The sequence below is a fragment of the Mytilus trossulus genome, chromosome 7, assembly GCF_036588685.1.
Source record: "Mytilus trossulus isolate FHL-02 chromosome 7, PNRI_Mtr1.1.1.hap1, whole genome shotgun sequence".
Classification (NCBI taxonomy): domain Eukaryota; kingdom Metazoa; phylum Mollusca; class Bivalvia; order Mytilida; family Mytilidae; genus Mytilus; species Mytilus trossulus.
The window spans coordinates 75,127,768-75,146,510 of record NC_086379.1 but is presented as its reverse complement, the minus strand read 5'-3'; the positions used below and the strand labels follow the sequence as shown (position 1 = coordinate 75,146,510).

Here is an 18,743-nt window from a genome sequence, read left to right as displayed (position 1 = left end):
AAGGCCACCAATGGGTCTTCAACGGAGCAAGAAAATCCTGGACCCAGAGGTGAGCCTCAACATGCCCCTAAATAAAATTTGAACTAGTTCAGTGAAAATAGACGTCATACTTAACTTCAAAACATCTAATGACTGAAAATTTAATAAAACCATACAAGACTAATTGTTATCAAAGGTAACAGGATAATAATTTGATACGCCAGACTAGGTTTCGTCTACACAAGACACATAAGTGGCCAACAAATCATATTAAAACTATGTGTAACTGTTTTAATGGACTAAAACATGTCTCCCCATTATCTATATCATATCTATATAAGTCATATATATGAGGAAAGAAATAGTACAAACACATTTTAGTACCTGAAAAGGTTTCTATGGCAATTAATAATAACACATACAGTAAATGAACAAACATCTTAACTGTTTTTAGAAATATCTACCAATTTATGTGACACGTTGTCTTAATATTATATCACATGTCAATGTCAAAGGAGCAAATGTTTTGGCCCAGACATTAGGTTATATGCAAAAATTATCTTGAAGTTTGATTTGATTTTCTATGTTTTAATACCACTTTTAAGCACAGCTTTTGGGCTATTTTGTAGCGGCCAATTTTTCTTGGTAGAGGAAGCCTGAGTGCCTGGGAGAAAACCACTGGCCTTTGAAAGGAAAACTGACAATCCTAGTCAATTATAATTGGAGTCAAATGCACCGCAGAGTTGATTGTGATTACAGTAGTAACGACCACTCGACCACAAAGGCCCTTAGACCTTGATGAACCAGTAAAGAAGAATACTATTAAATCATAATGAACAAACAGAGATATAATGAATTAAAAAGCCTCATGGCAGTTACATTGGCCATACATTACAGTAAACAATGTTTAAATATAAACCTGTTACTTTTTGCAAAGCAACTATTATTTGCAGATTTTTTCATTGCCTTTAATACAAAATAAATCTATATGTATGCCTGGTAGTACAGTATCTGACAACTCAATTAAAAGAATTATTTATAATCAACGATTTCTGTCATACATTTTTTTCACATTGGACATAGTAATTTGACTTTAATCAACCATAAACTATCAATGATTCTACCACTATTAGCAAGTAACTAATAAGGATTTATAACACATCACATTAAATACTTCTATTCTCCTCCCGCTGGGTTATTGAGTACGATTATTGAACCCAGCACGTCAACATAGAAATGATTGTTTTATTTTAACTGCTGTGTAATCGTAATTAATGAAACCATTACCTATTACAAGCCTACAAGGAGTGATTCAGGTAACACAATTAACCAATACATTACTCTAATCCAATAAATATTGTTCTTCTTGTGATATTAATATGAAATTAAATGTTTAACCACGATATTATATTAATAAATGTATAGAAGTTGTGGTTGTATTTAATTTTTAAAATATCCAAGTACAAATATTTACACAATTTAGTCTGGAGACACTCAATGTTTATTATTGCTCACTAATCTGAATTCCATTTAAGGTTTAAACAAAGGTCATATCCTGGGCCTTATTATTTTGTAAATTAGTATGCATATTTAGATAAATCTTGAACATAAATTCTGCCTTATTTACTCTTTATAATCTTAGAAGCTGGGTCTTTGTAGCCATCACTCATGCAATGTGTTAATGTTATCTGGTCTACACATGCAATACTTTGTTTTTGTTAAATCATTAGTTCCAAGGAATATAAAGAGAAACTATATCAATGTGATAAATCTTTGCTAAATCAAAGACATAATATTTATAGAAATAATTGCATTATTTTTTATACTGACTTCATCAGCATTAATATGAAGCAAGCCAATTAAATGAGTAACAAGAATGTGTCCCCAGTACATGGATGGCCCATCCGCATTATCATTTTCTATGTTCAGTGGACCATTTAAATAAGGAAAAATCTCTAATTTGGCATCAAATTAGAAAGATCATATCATAGGGAACATGTTGAAAAAGTTTCAACTTGATTGAACTTCAACTTTATCAAAAACTACCTTGACCAAAAACTTTTACCTAAACTTTAACCTGAAGCAAAACATATTGAGGAGCCGAAGAACAAAAAAACCAACAGACGGAAAGGACAGATGAAAGAAGTCATGAAGAATGGACAAACAAACCATCAAACATAATGCTCATAAATGGACATAATAAATAGGGCATAAAAAAGATATTTTGTAGGACAAACCTTACTTATAGGACATACCTTGTGAGACTTACCTTTCTAATACAGATATAGTTCTAAGGGAACTGATCAAACATGAAATACTTGCCACTGAACGTTAAGCTTACGTATCAATCAATTAACCGTTATAAATCTTGTGTGACTTATCTTACACATGAGACATATCTTCTTGCACTAGCTTATAGGACATATGTTGTGGTATTAACCCAACGTTAAAAGGCAAACAGGCAAACTCTAGTGGTTCTTACCTTACTAAATGAGACATACTCTTGTGGTTCTTACCTTACTAAATGAGACATACTCCTGTGGTACTTACCTTACTAAATGAGACATACCGTATAGCGGGTTATTTTCGCGGGGTGTAAATTTTCGCTTATTTTCGCGGATAGAACAAAATCGCCAAAATAAATTCCGCCAATTTAAAAGTGTACATGCAAAGGTAATGTTTAAAATGTTGAATCCGCCAAAATAATAACCGCCAAAATTTTTCGTATACCTTATTCAATGAAAATCGTGAAATTTTACACCCGCGAAAATAACCCGCTATACGGTACTCTTGTGGTTCTTCCCTTACTAAATGAGACATACTCTTGTGGTTCTTACCTTACTAAATGAGACATATCTCGTTGGATTATCCACTGTGATCATCTTAGTGGTTACTTCTTGCTGAAATTATAAGTTATTATTATATCACCACTGATTGATGATTTAATACATGTAGTAGTATTGAGACTCTTACGGTATCAAATCAAAACGAAGGAAATGATTTTTTAATATATGATATATGATATACCGATACCGACTAAAACAACAGAATTGCTCAATCTGCTAACATGTTTTAAAACTGTTATATTTTTCTTCCTTTTTTTTGTTCTTTTTTTTAATAATGAATTAATTTGATTTTAATTTTCAAAAATTACCTACCAGTTTTGATAATTCTCAATTTTTGACATGTTACATATAAAATGCACAAGTATTATACTTGCACTAAATTAAGTTTATTCTACTCAGCTAAGGAGTAAATTGACTTTCTACACAAGACCTATTACAATAGTGCACATAAATAGAAACTTATTATACAATTATGTATTTAGATGTTTTTCACTGACAAAAGTTTTATAATTTGTTTCCAATCACTTTTAAACTGCAACTTATTACCCGGTATTCACAGACAAATCATGTAGTTTTAGATCATTCACTTTGTATATCACATTTACTGGATATTTAAACAGACAATGGGCTTGATGTTAAAACAGCAGCAAACAATATATTATGCAAGCAATTAATAGTTTAACAATGAACATTGATCAATATAGAATACTGTGTGAATAGCAATGGGACTGTATATTTTTTGTTTTTTTATTGTATGTGTTACAAATGCATGCTGACAAAATTGCATAAATAATTAAGAGCATAAGAACTAAGATTCTGCTAATGGTAAAAGACATGTGCAATTTTGGCTCATTCTAATATGACTGACAGGTGTAATTTTGGCTCACCCTTTAGAGAATGACATGAGTAATTTGACTCATCCTTATAATTGTGAATGACATGTGTAATTTGACTCATCCTTATAATTGTGAATGACATGTGCAATTTGACTCACCCTATTGTTAATGACATGTGTAATATTGACTCATCCTATTGTGAATGACATGTGTAATTTGACTCTCCCTATTGTTAATGACATGCGTAATATTGACTCACCCTATTGTGAATGACATGTGTAATTTTGAATCACCCAATTATGAATGACATGTTTAATTTTGACTCACCCTATTGTGAATGACATGTGTAATTTTGACTCACCCTATTGTGAATGACATGTGTAATTTTGACTCACCCTATTGTGAATGACATGTGTAGTTTTGACACACCCTATTGTGAATGACATGTGTAATTTTGAATCACCCAATTATGAATGACATGTGTAATTCTGACTCACCCTATTGTGATTGATGTGTAATTCTGAATCACCCAATTATGAATGACATGTGTAATTTTGACTCACCCTATTGTGAATGACATGTGTAATTTTGAATCACCCAATTATGAATGACATGTGTAATTTTGACTCACCCTATTGTGAATGACATGTGTAATTTTGACTCACCCTATTGTGAATGACATGTGTAATTTTGAATCACCCAATTATGAATGACATGTGTAATTTTGACTCACCCTATTGTGAATGACATGTGTAATTTTAGCCTCAGCCAGGAATGGAATCTCTCTTTTGGTACTCATGTAATCATTTTCTCTGTACAACAACAGTAGATATGTACAGAATTCATTCCAATCAACGAACCCATCACAAGTAGAATCAAGCTGCAAATAAATTATATTCAATACATGACAGTCATTTACAATAAAGTTTGGAAGGCTTGTCTTTGTTTAGTTGAAAGGTGTGAACTTATAAATTCATAGCAAATGACTTTCCAGAAACAGTCAAAATGAAAAACAACAATAAAAACATTGTTTTGTTGATTTGTGTTTACCTCCTGGAATTTAAAGGATTTTTTTATCAATAGTATCCATCCAGATTTTTTTTCTTTCTCAACCTAATACCCTAATATTATAAATATTGTGACAAGTCTTTTAAAAGATATGTTTATGAAAGTTAGGACTTGAAATCACTGTTTCCTTATTTTTGAAAAAATTATCTACATTTGTATTTTTGTTAAATATCTATAAGAGATGAAAATCATCTGGAAGTAGAGACTTCTACTGGATAATAATACAATATGCTTTATTTAAAAACACTCTGTCACATTCACTTGTGAAACAAGAGGTAAAAAAGGGAGAAGGTTTGGTACCATTAAAACGTTTAATCCCGCTGCAAATGTTTGCACCTGTCCTAAGTCAGGAATCTGATGTACAGTAGTTGTCGTTTGTTAATGTTATTTATACATGTTTCTCATTTCTCGTTTTTGTATATTGATTAGGCCGTTGGTTTTCCCGTTTGAATGGTTTTACACTAGTAATTTTTGGGCCCTTTATAGCTTGTTCGGTGTGAGCCAAGGTTCTGTGTTAGTGTAAATATATTTTATTAATTATATTCAGGTACATACATAGGCATTTACATAATAATACAAGTAAAATAATTAATAGGATCCAGAAACAAGCTCTTAGCTTATATTAATCCGTTTCCTAATAAGAACATTTCATATTTAAATACTCAAAGGGTAAAATGTTATAACAAATAACAATGTTACACTAGATGGAAAGAAGAAAAAACATATAATAAGGTTTGTGACACACAAGAAAGAAGAAAAAAATATATACATCGGAATAATAAAATGTATGTTTCTGAACGGACACAATTATAGATATAAGTATTACTTGTTGAACAAGATGTGTGCTATCATATGACAAATCTTTTGCTACTGAGTATAAATGTTTGAAGGTTCTGTGTTGAAGGCTGTACATTGTCATATAATGGTTTACTTTTATAAATTGTTGTTTGGATGGAGAGTTGGATGGCACTCATACCACATCTTTCTATATCTATATACAAATTTGAAAATATAATGTGGGAACCTAATTTTTTATTCAGATTATACCTTCAAGAATAATTTCTCCAAATATTCATCATATTCATTAGTTTTTAAGACCCTGGACACAGTTGTTTTGAATTCATCTAGGTTCATCAAGCCTGGTGCCCTTTCCTTCACTTTTGGTGGGAAATAAGTGGATGCTTCCTGAATAACTACGCCATCTGGTTTATGGTTTACAAACTCCTTCATCAACTGTTGGAGATGATGAAGCTTCATCTGTTCCTCAAGTCGGGCATTCTTATCTTTGTCACTGAAACTAATAAACAAAAAGACACTTTAACCACATACAAACAAATTACTTCAGTTCCCATTACTTCTATGTACTTACAACGCCATCTAAAATTGGCAGCACTATAAAAGAAATAAATTTAACAAGTTTATGAATAAAATCATTTAAAGAAATATCTAATTCTGTGAAGACTGAAGACATCAATGACAGGAATAGATGTTATAGTCAACAAATACCAAACACATTCATGTTTGATAATTCAATTCCAAGTCAAAGTATAACAAATTGTACAAATTGTCAGCATAACATTATAACTTCTACTGTATCATGATCTCTATGTGTCTGTTCTGTATTATTTATGTTATTGTATTGAATTATGTATAATTATCTCTATACGATTGTAATTTGTTTTGTGAGAAAAAAGATATATATATTTCTATATTCACAGAGTTTCCAACCAATATTAATATACTGGATATCCATAACAGGCAATACTCACTTTACTTGACCAATTTGTTTCATTACTCTTGTTTAAATGACATGTAAAAACCTGCAGTGACTACTTTCAGGTTAATTACTATAAAAAATATTTTTAATTAATCTTACATTTTCCTTTTACATTATTTTTCACACCTTTTAAAGTAAGAAGTAAGAATAAAGTCTCTCGTGTTAATTTTAGTTACTACAAATTCTCAAATGAAAAAATATGTCACCAAAATGTCCCTAATTATAAGGTAACACTCAATTTGTCCAGACAATTGTATATCCTCAAGTTTTTCTAAAAAAAAAATCAAATTTTTAAATAAAATGAGAAAATAAAAAAAGTCCCAATTAACCATGTGACACGTATAATACATGATAAATTAAATTTCTTTAATTAGGTTCATATAAAATAGAATAATAAGCAATATATTGAATATACTATTTATGTGTCTCACCTTTTATTTTGTTTTAACATTTCAATGTTTTATGAAGAAATAAATCCCCAAAACTGTAACTACAAATCTTTCTGATGAAGCATGTTTGTTCTGTTCATATTTGTTTTGTAATGTGACAATATATAATTGTTTTTTCTTTCCGTTGTTCGACATTTGTACTATTGATTCCCTATTCAGTAAATATTGGATTCTAAGAGGTTCCATTGTATAAAATCAATCCAACTTAACCATACAACTTATCAAATGGCCGTTAACATCTTTTTATTGCACATCTAACCAATTATGAAATAGTTTAATGACAATACGTTACAGGTACCATGCCTTTTATGACAAGTAAAATATCAGAATTTATACAATATTGCTTTATTTTTGGCATCAACTTGAAAGAAAAGGGACCTGTAAAATCAATGTAGTGAATACATGAAATAGTGTTCAGAAAAAAAAATATGAAATGAAAAAGACTCTAGATCAAACACTTTACATGACATCAACAATTGATCAAAGACTCAAGGGGCACATGCAGCTGCATAGAATGTTTTGTTAACAATATCTTAAAATATGGAAATATAAAATGTAAACTATGGAAAAAATCGTTTAACGACAATGTGTGTAACTGTCTTTAAAATCATATTCTGAAACAATAACTAATTTCCAAAAGTTTCATAGTCTGGAAATAATTGACTAAAAAATCCCTGAAATAATTTCATAACAGCAGTTCCACAGCTTTGGTAGGTATGTAATATTTTTGTGTAGTTTGATCTAGGTAGACAACTGCTTAAACAAAACAGGTATCCATATACCCAATCCACCCAACACAAAAAAACACCAAACTCTGAGGAAAATATATAATGGAAAGTCCTCAATCAAATGGCAAAATCAAAAGCTCAAACACATTAAACGAATGAATAACAATTGTCATATTGACCTGACTTATTACAGCCATTTTTGTGCAAATGCCACAGAAACATTACAATTAAAGGCTGTTTAAAAAAATAATTATCACCCACGAACAGATAAACAAAACATTCAGGGAGTTCATGTTTAATATGTTGTTTTTTATCATTTCTAAATCCCTATATTTATTCCCATATAAAAACATGGATTCAAGTTTTAAGTTATTGTGATCACAACTTTTATATGATAAATCAAAAAGTTTCATACTGTGCATGTACTTTTTAGCGAATTTTATATTGCCGATACATATGTGCATGTGTTTTTGATTGGGTATGCAATAATTCCAAAAAAATAAACATAAAGAACAGACTTATATTAAATGCTTTTAATATTTGATGAATTAAGTATTTATTTGTTTAACAATTATATGAAACCAAACAAATAAAGATTAATCAATTATGAAAATAGACGTCTATTCTATCAAGGTTATTATTCGATTATGTTGTTAGAATATGCCAAAAAAGTTTATTATATTTGGCTTTGGGCATTTTTTAAAACTTTTTTTTATCCCTTTATCCTAAATTGATTTTCGGTATAGATCACTGGTGTTGTTTCAAGTTATAAAGTTCAAAAGAGGTTATGTAAATTTTACAACGTTAACATCGATGTATATATGATATTTTATTAATGTATATGTTTAATACATGCAAGCGGTGGATTCAAAAGGGGGAGGGAGTGAGGGGTTGGAATACTGTTTTTAATGTCCTATATGTAGATTTAGGAAGATGTGGTATAAGTGCCAATGAGATAACTCTCCATCCAAGTCACAATTATAAAAGTAAACCATTATAGGTCAATGTATGGTCTTCAACAGGAAACATAGGCTTACATCAAACAGCAAGCTATAATGGGCCCTAACAATTACTAGTGTAAAACCATTCGAAAGGGAAACCCAACAGTCTAATCTATTTAAAGAACAAGAAACGAGAAACATGTAGGAACCACAAGTATTCTTTTGTCAATAATTGATAGTTGTTTCATTGACAGGTTATATTATATATAATTCATCTCCTTAATATCATGTAACAGTAATAAATACAAACAAATATCTAAATTGTCTCCCTTAATTTGCCATTACATGACTACATTTTTACTAATTAAACTTTTCGTTCAGTCTAAACTCTAAACGCATCCTTATTCATCAGATACTTTAGTGTTTTGCCCTTCCAATGCATTATTTCCAGAATTTTATTGCTTTAATCTTGCTCAGATGATGTTATTTCTTAAGTGTTTACATTAGTTTAGTTATAAAATACTGATGTAGACTGATAATTCAGTTATTAGGCCTACTTCCCTAAGAAATGCAGATACACCCACTTATCAATTATACTTTGAAGAATTGCCTTTTAATGCATGCAAAAAACATCATGTTCTACAAATACTAAACAAATTTTCTGTTTACCTAAATCTTGTCAAAATGTGTTCGAACAATTCTATAATTACACTCTACCAATTCATCATTTTTATATTAGCGATTGCATTACAATCTATCACCATATTTACCAAGGTATAATAAGCCATAGAAAGAAGAAGACAAGACTATATGCCTATTATTTTGATATTAGATTTAATTTTATGACACTCGCTATTTAATATTTACATAAAATGTCTCTCAAGCATAAAACAAATATTGGCACAACAGATCATTGCAAAATTAATCTCTATATATTTGAAAATATTAAGTATATTTTTTCAATATAATTCTAATATGTGGTTAAATAATCACAAAAAGTCCTTCAAACTCAGAATTATATACCCATATTCAACATTATGCACATGGCTTTATCATGTTTTCATATTTGAATACGTTAAGTGAACAGAGCCCAATAGGTTTTTCTGGTTTACAAGGTTTTTCACACCTCACACACTTGTCACAAGTTATAATTTTGAAATCACATGCTGAATGTTATAGGATATATCTTGAAATGTTATGCTAAGGTAACATAGACAAAACAGCTTAATAATACAGCTTAATGAATGCTCAGTATAAAACAAGCTCACAGTACTTTATCTACAGATATAGAAATCTTGCCTTCTAAAATCAAATGATAATAACTGTGTCCTTGGACCTCATACCATCTAATACTCAAATATCAGGAATGGTACTAGCTTCCAACTAGACTTGCAAATAGCACATTGCTATTTCAAAAGTAAATTCAAATTGTGCTATTTTTCCTACATTCTTGGTGACATAAATGTCAGAACTTATTGTAGGTAACATCTCCATTTCCCACTCAGTTGACCACAGTAGCACAAAGCCATCAACTTATGAACAAAACCCTCATCCTATTCCCTTAAAAACCACAATTTGGTAAAGTAGTTTGCTGAATTGGAGTCGTTGACAGGGAAAAAGTGTTATTTTAATATTTTGTCCTTTATACATCTACTTTTTCCATGTTGTGGTTAACCTAAAAGTTTTCAATCTTAATTACAACGGTTGGTCAGAGTAACCTTTGTGTATAAAATATAAATATTTGATTTTAACTTTTATTTATATTGGAATGAATACTTAATATCAATATACTTATCCTAAATTAAATACATTTTGTAAGACATTAAGAATTATCAAATACAGAATAATGTACTGTGAATAGAGGGATATTTTAGTCAAAAGTATTCTAACTTTAAATACAAAATACAAAAGAAATTATTCTGTTTGATTGAATGCTCATTTTTTTTAACTCAGATTTACTCATTATATTGACTGCAACAACAAAACTGTGTGTTCTACTTTACTTAAGAAACAAAAATAAAACACAAAAACCATACCAATAATTATTTTTTACAATAGTCACCAAAAACTATTTCTTCCTCAAACAAATGCAACTACGCTCAATAAATTTATGAAACAGAATTGAAGCACTGTAAATATGAAGAGAGAACCTCAGAGTGGAAGAAGTAAAATATATCTGTGTGTTTGAGAACGTTACAAATTTTCAGACTGTTAGTTCATGGGAAAATATCTCATAGATGTGCTACTAATTATTTTTTTCGGTTATAAATTCAACTGTTTCAATGTAACTTTATTTTACATTGTCAAGTCTTACTATATAAATCTTAATGGTATCCAGTTACAATGACAGTCTAAATTGTAGCATTATAAATTGTAGGCAATAAGTATTGCATAATTCAACATCTATCCACAATTGAAACTTCTGCACATGCAAACATGAGGAACAGCAATAAAACTGTGTAATCTAATACTATTGGTTAGTCTTATCTTGCATCAGAAATGTCTTATATACAGCTACCATATACCCTTTACCCTGAATGAAATATGGACATCAACCATATACCCTTTACCCTGAATGAAATATGGACATCAACCAAGAAAGTCCTACACAGCTATAAATTATCATTAATTTCATTTCCTACCCTGAATTTTCAAATGCAACTGATTTCCTTTTCCCTTCAGCTGTAGGGGGCACCACTGCAATAGTTGCCATGTTATATCCTTCGTACAATAAATCCTATATTTTTATCACAGAACTAAACTTTACATTATCTTTCCTATAATCAGATTCCAATTGTACTTTCCTTTGATTAACTATTCTTCGATTAAAAAACAACACTGATCACTGTTCATTTAAAAACCTCCACATCCAAACAATACTATAATCTCTCTATTACATAAATAAACTAATCAGCACGTAAGGGATTTAAAATCTAACCAACTTGTGCGAAAGTGAAATATTTAGTATGTACTGAATAATTTATCCATTGTCATTATGAACAAACTCAGTAACAAATCAGCTAAATGATTCCTCTATTTATCTACACGGTAACGATTCTTCTTATTTATCTACACGGTAACGGATCAATTTTTAATGCAGTTAAAAACAACCTTCCTGAACTAGAAAACTAAACTTTCTCATCCCACAATTAACATACAAATATCTTCTCATTTAAATAATATTAAATATGAGAATTATGTTTTAATTTCAGAGGTTAACAGATCGACATTTCTTTATTTCTTATCAAATGGTACCAATTCTTTAACAATTTATCTCAACCGTTCACTTTCTTTTGAATAGATCCATATTTATCACAGAAATAATTTGGCTAAGAGTTAAATGTCTTTTTAAAGTTCTATTTAACAATATTTCGTCTCCAGTGAATTGAACAAAAACTATTGTCTCGTTTGTTTAAGTGTTCCTCACAACAAGACATACAATGGTAATTTCAATAATCAGCAGGGACTCGTTTTCATTTTATAAAAGAAAATTACATGTACTATTACAAGTAATTGTGTGCGATTACATAAATCATACTTGCATTTATAAAATCCAAATGAATTACTTTTCACTAAAATATATGAAATGAGACATTTATAAGACATTAATATTTGCTTAATTTTATTTCAGTCTCGTTATATGTTTTTTTTCAAATGTTTGTTCATATTTAATACAATGGAGAAATTTGATACTTAAAGAGATATTATCTCTGATACCTACTGTCCTAGACTCCCTTGTGCAGATCATACTAGGTTTCTGCAGTTGGTACATTTATCAATAATTAAGTCCTTGAGTAGTTCAATATATATTTCCATAGTTGATAATAGGAAATTAATTCTGGGGTTTGCTACCATACATGGTATTGTTGTTGGTAAAACAATGTAATAATAAAATTTTCTAGTGAAGTTCACAACCTATTGATATTGTGTAGATCAAGATATGCTGTCATTGGTATGGTGATCAGTTTATTTCTTGTGCAGCTCACCATATCTTACTAGCTTTGGTGGTGAGATACATATGTTTTAATCTTGTGCAGTTCAAAATATCTTACTAGTTTTGGTGATGAGATATTAATCCTGTGAGGTTCACCATATCTTACTAGTTTTGGTGATGAGAGATAAATCTTGTGTAGTTCACCATATTTTACTAGTTTTGGTGATGAGAGATACATCTTGTGTAGTTCACCATATCTTACTAGTTTTGGTGATGAGAGATAAATCTTGTGTTGTTCACCATATCTTACTAGTTTTGGCGAAGAGAGATAAATCTTGTGTTGTTCACCATCTCTTACTAGTTTTGGTGATGAGAGATAAATCTTGTGTAGTTCACCATATCTTACTAGTTTTGGTGATCAGAGATAAATTTTGTGTAGTTCACCATATCTCACTAGTTTTGGTGATCAGAAATAAATCTTTTGTAGTTCACCATATCTTACTAGTTTTGGTGATGTTAGATGAATCTTGTGTAGTTTACGATATCTTACTAGTTTTGATGACAAGAGATAAAATTTGTGTAGATCACTTGTTCACCATGTCTTATTGGTTTTGGTAACAAGAGATAAATCTTGTGTAGTTAACCATATCTTAGTAGTTTTTGGTGATGGGAGATAAAACTTGTGCAGTTAGCCATATCTTAGTAGTTTTTGGTGATGGGAGATAAAACTTGTGTAGTTCACATTATCTTACTCAGGTACTGTTTTAAGTGTTGAGAGAAACATCCTGTGAAGTTCACCAGTTCACCATATTCTTATTTGAATATAGCAAAATTTACAACATCTTACTGGATTTGGTGATGAGATAAATCTTGTGTAATTCACCATATCTTACTTGTTTGGGTGATGCCAAATAAATCCTTGTGTAGATTGCTAATCTTTCTTATTAGGTTGATGATCGAATAATCTTGTGTAGTTAACAATATCTTACTACTTTTTGGTGATAGGAGATAAATCTTGTGAAGTTAACCATTTCTTATTGGCTTTGGTGATAAGAGATACATCCTTATATAGATTGCTAATCTTACTGGTTTTTTTTATGAGTGATAAATCTTGTGTAGTTCACCATATCTATCTTACTAGTATTTGGTGATGAGCGAGAAATCTTGTGTAGTTAACAGTGTCTTATTGGCTTTGGTGATGAGAGATACTTTTTGCGTAGTTCACCATATCCTATGTGTTTTGGTGATGACAAAAAAACACTTGTGTTTATCACCATGAAGATCACCAAGTCTTACTGGCTTTGTTAATAAGAGAGGAATTCTTGTGTGGATCACCATATCTATATGTATGTTTTAATATCTAAATGCTTCACTATACAGTGGTGTAGGAGCAGACTAAAAATGGGAGTGACAAACTGCTGAAAATGACCAGTAAAAGAAGAAATAGAAAATTTTCTATAGTCAGTTTCCTCTTTCATTTTCAATCCACTTCTAGAACATTTTCACCAGAGGAAAAAAAATCATGTTAAGGTTCTAATAAGTTGACTATACATACACCTATGTCTTAACTAAAGATTGCACTAAAAGTATTCTTTTCTATGTCTCAACATCTTGCTGGCAATAGTATTCTAGAATATGACTCATACATTACAATTTGCTATGTTCAAGTAACAACTGGGTTGTGGTTTTTTTCAAAGACTTGCTTAAATCAGTAAATCCTTACACTTCAGCAAAAATGTAAAATAAAGTTTATCTCTTTTTTTTTACTATAGAATGTGAAGTTTAATATTAAGCTAATATCTGCAAATGATCATGATTTTGTGTGTACCCTTCAAAACGTGCTAGTCTTCCAAAGAAGATTTGTTGCCTGTTGTCTAAATAATAAAGGCAAAAACAGCAGACTATGTTTTGGTATGTTTAACCCCCAAAATCACTTCTATCAGCAAATTGCAGGTGCTCAAGTTCAATGCCTCTTTACAAATTAAATCAAATTCTGTCCTGTTGTTTTTAAGGAGTTAGCATCAAATGTGACCTGAACGATAACGAAGAATGACAGAAGTGATCCCAATGTGTCACTACAGCTTCTCCGTCAGGGAAAGCAAACATTTGACAATGTCCAATCAAAATTAGCATTACAAACAATGTTACATTAGATTTGATATTCCATACAGCTTACTGTTTGATTATGTTTTATAGTTTTGTATCACAGCTTGAAATTTGTTGATATTTGTATTGTACAATACAAAATGCACGAAAGTTACGTAGGTCAATAGGTAGAAAAGATTATACAAGAACATGTCAACGAAAGATAAATACTTTTCTTTTTTCTTTTATAATACAGTCGATGTTTACATAGCGGTAACATAACACAGTACCAGTGATTAAAAACATTCACATTTCTTAAGTAAATCTTTGTATGGTACTGATATAGAATCACAACTAGAGATTTAAATCGGTTCTAGTACTTTTGTAAAAATATCGTCAAGATAACTCTAAATTTGACATGTATTGGAAGAGAATTTCTTCTTACAAAATTTAATAATAAAGGCTAAATAAATTTTATATTAAAATCTATCATGCAATCCATCAGATATTCATAAAAATAAATTAAAAAGTCTATCCACCCATGCTGTACAATTTGAATAGAAAAAGTCATTTAAATTACTATAAATTTTCATATGAAACCAATATGTTTGTGATGAGGAATTCAGAATAGGTTTTATGATTTCAATAAAATTAGAAGGACTTATTTTTTAAGAAAAGAAAATACAAAACCATATGACATTGTAAAGAAAGGATTAAATATTTATAATATTGTCTTTTTACGAAAGCTGAATAAAATTGTCTGTGTTTTATCTTTACCACTATATTTCTAAGATCATTAAAAGTTTATATACAATGTCTGTCAACACTTTGACAACTGTCAATCACATATTTAACATATTGTAATTATTGGAAAACAGCTTAATTTAATTAATTATTGATGCATTATTTATGACAGCTTTAATTGTGTTTTTGTGAAATTTTTCTATATTCCAGAAAATGTAATTGATTTTGAGAGGCCTGTGATAGAACTAATGAACTATGGTGGAGAATATGTTGATTACTTCTGTTTCCTTACAAAATAGGAACCATGTAAACTATAGCTTGCTAGATTTTATGGTATTAAGGATTTAAAACATTCTGATTTTTACAGCATCTTTTTAATCAAGTTGGTGACAACTCTCCAGAATCCAGATATCAATGAGAGACCTCTTATATATTTTACAAATTAGAAAACCATAGCTCTTGGCTTAATACAAGTATTTGAAATTAAGCTGAAGGGAAAATACTGTATTTCATATAAGTATTTGAAATTAAGCTAAAGGGAAAATTAAAAAATTTTGTTAAAAAAAATGAGCATGGGAGATAACTCTAATTCATTTTTCTATCTGAGCTAGCTATTAGTGATAAATTCCTATCACTGTCATAGGTGAGAAGACCAATTACCTGTAATCAATACATATCTTTACAGATCAAACATAACAATCAATTATAATATCTACTCTGATAGTATTCAAATAAATACCACACAATTAATTGTTTAAAAATCAATTTCGAAGTAAAGATGAAATGACTAATTCTTCAAAAGAGACGTCAATTATTATATAATTATTTCATTTACAGCAGAAAAAAAATTGACAAATTTTTCACAGACCTTACTTTGTCCTTATGTCATTTGTGAATTAATTTTAACAATGATAGATGTGTTGTTCAGATAGTTCAAAACTGCAAAAACATTTGAAATGGTTTCTCACAGAGTATATATGTATCTTAGAATATAAACCCATATTTGTGCTGATTATATGAGACTATTTAAGAGTTTGTGTGTACTCGTTATTTGAAAATATCAACATACATTTGTACTGTTTATATACAAATAATAACTCAGCCTTCAAGATTAACTTTCGAGTCAGCTCAATTTTTTGAAAACTTTATTGGTTTCTGTTGGCTTGTAAAGAAGAATTTTACAATCCTGAAAGCAATTTTACAAGCCATAGCCATAGGACTTGTGGTCAAGCACAAAGACTGATAACTAAAATATGGACATATGCCCGCCCCCCCTTTTCTGTTCCAAGAATTTAGTTCCACATATTTAAGATTTGACAAACAGTGATGTTGGCATACAACTTGAAATTGTTACACTGTTTGTAAGACAGAAATGATGCCCCTGTCTGATTATTAAGTCATACTACCAGTCATAATAGAATATTTAAAAAAAAAATCAAAATCCTGTGGCCATGCACATCTAAATTATGAGTATGTATATCCTACTATAAATAACAGGCTATTATTTGAACTTGGAATTGTTTTTAATTATGGAATTTGCATAATTTCTTGTGTTTAATGTATTTTTATAAATTCTATGTTTATTTGGTATTATAATGTTTTGAGCGGTTACTAACACTTTCCATATAATGTATTTTGGTTAGATAGTGTTGTGAGCGGCACAATACATTCTATTGAAAATATACTATTTTCTATGTAATAGAAAGTGTTGTGCGCAGCACAGAACATTTCAGTACAGAATAAACATGGAATTTATTAAAAAATTCAATAACAAGAAATCAAGCAAATTCCATGATTAAAAATAATTCCAAGTTCAAATAATAGTCTGTTAAATATTAAAGCTGTGGGAGATAGCATAACAAACTGCATCCTTATCTGAATGGACAGACAAACGAAAGTTCGGACAAATGGACAAATGGACAGAGGTAAATTAAAATGAAGGGCATAAAAAGTAAACAAGTAAGGTATTTGAGAATATCACACTACATATCAGTAGTTGGTTGAGTGTATAAGCAGTCATTATATGAGAATTTCTACATACATTTGTAGTACTTTTGTACTTGTTACTTGAGAATATTAATGTACATTTGTAATGGTTATATCTGAGAATATGAAAGTACATTTGTACTGGATATCTGAGAATATGAAAATACATTTGTACTAGATTTCTAAGAATATGAAATAACATTTGTCCTGGATATCTGAGAATATGAAAGTACATTTGTACTGGATATCTGAGAATATGAAAAAAACATTTGTACTGGATTTCTAAGAATATGAAAAAACATGTGTACTGGATATCTGAGAATATGAAAGTACATTTGTACTGGATATCTGAGAATATGAGAGTACATTTGAACTAGATATCTGAGAATATGAAAGTACATTTGTACTGGATATCTGAGAATATGAAAGAACATTTGTACTGGATTTCTAAGAGTATGAAAGTACATTTGTTCTGTATATCTGAGAATATGAAAGTACATTTGTACTGAATTTCTGAGAATATGAAAGTACATTTTTACTGGATTTCTTGAGAATATGAAAGTACATTTGTACTGGATATCTGAGAATATGAAAGTACATTTGTTACATTTGTATTGGATTTCTGAGAATATGAAAGTACATTTGTACTGGATATCTCAGAATACGAAAGTACATTTGTACTAGATATCTGAGAATATGAAAGTATATTTGTCCTGGATTTCTAAGAATATGAAAGTACATTTGTTTTGTATATCTGAGAATATGAAAGTACATTCATACTGGATATCTGAGAATATGAAAGTACATTTGTACTGGATTTCTGAGAATATGAAAGTATATTTTTACTGGATTTCTGAGAATATGAAAGTACATTTGTACTGGATATCTCAGAATATAAAAGTACATTTGTACTAGATATCTGAGAATATGAAAGTACATTTGTTACATTTGTACTGGATATCTGAGAATATGAAAGTACATTTGTACTAGATATCTCAGAATATGAAAGTGCATTTGTACTGGATTTCTCAGAATATGAAAGTACATTTGTACTGGATATCTGAGAATATGAAATTACATAAGTTTTTTTCAAATTCAGGTTATTTTGTATTGAAGATATCATGTGCCAAGTGATGACAACAATTTGTACATAACCTGTAACATTGAACACAATGAATAAACACTGAAAAGGATCTAGCAAGTGCTTTAATAAGTAAATTTGCTGGATCGAATATTGGATGTTAAAGGGCAAAGAAAAAATAAGGTATAATTAACCATAATTAATAAGACATCTAATTAAGGAGAACTTGATATTCCTATTTAAACTTAAGTGTATATAAAAATGTACTTACTCAGCTATGTTAATGATA

The 18,743-nt window shown here is 29.7% G+C and overlaps 1 protein-coding gene across 10 annotated transcripts in view; it reads right to left on the bottom strand.

Annotated features, from left to right (window-relative positions):
- The window catches only part of LOC134725816 (WD repeat-containing protein 49-like), a 54,555-nt gene that overhangs the window by 16,076 nt on the left and 19,736 nt on the right, over nucleotides 1-18,743 (bottom strand). For 5 of the 10 annotated variants that reach the window (XM_063589992.1, XM_063589994.1, XM_063589991.1 and 2 more), the window contains 3 exons: nucleotides 5,777-6,026; nucleotides 4,395-4,541; nucleotides 2,817-2,879 (listed from right to left, as the gene is read on the bottom strand). In XM_063589992.1, the coding sequence (XP_063446062.1) occupies nucleotides 2,817-2,879; nucleotides 4,395-4,541; nucleotides 5,777-6,026 (460 nt within the window). Of the gene's footprint in view, nucleotides 1-2,461; nucleotides 2,474-2,816; nucleotides 2,880-3,920; nucleotides 3,941-4,394; nucleotides 4,542-5,776; nucleotides 6,027-6,498; nucleotides 6,576-6,937; nucleotides 7,041-11,266; nucleotides 12,021-18,743 lie in introns of those variants that run through there. The other 5 variants (XM_063589995.1, XM_063589997.1, XM_063589996.1 and 2 more) reach the window with 5 other exon arrangements.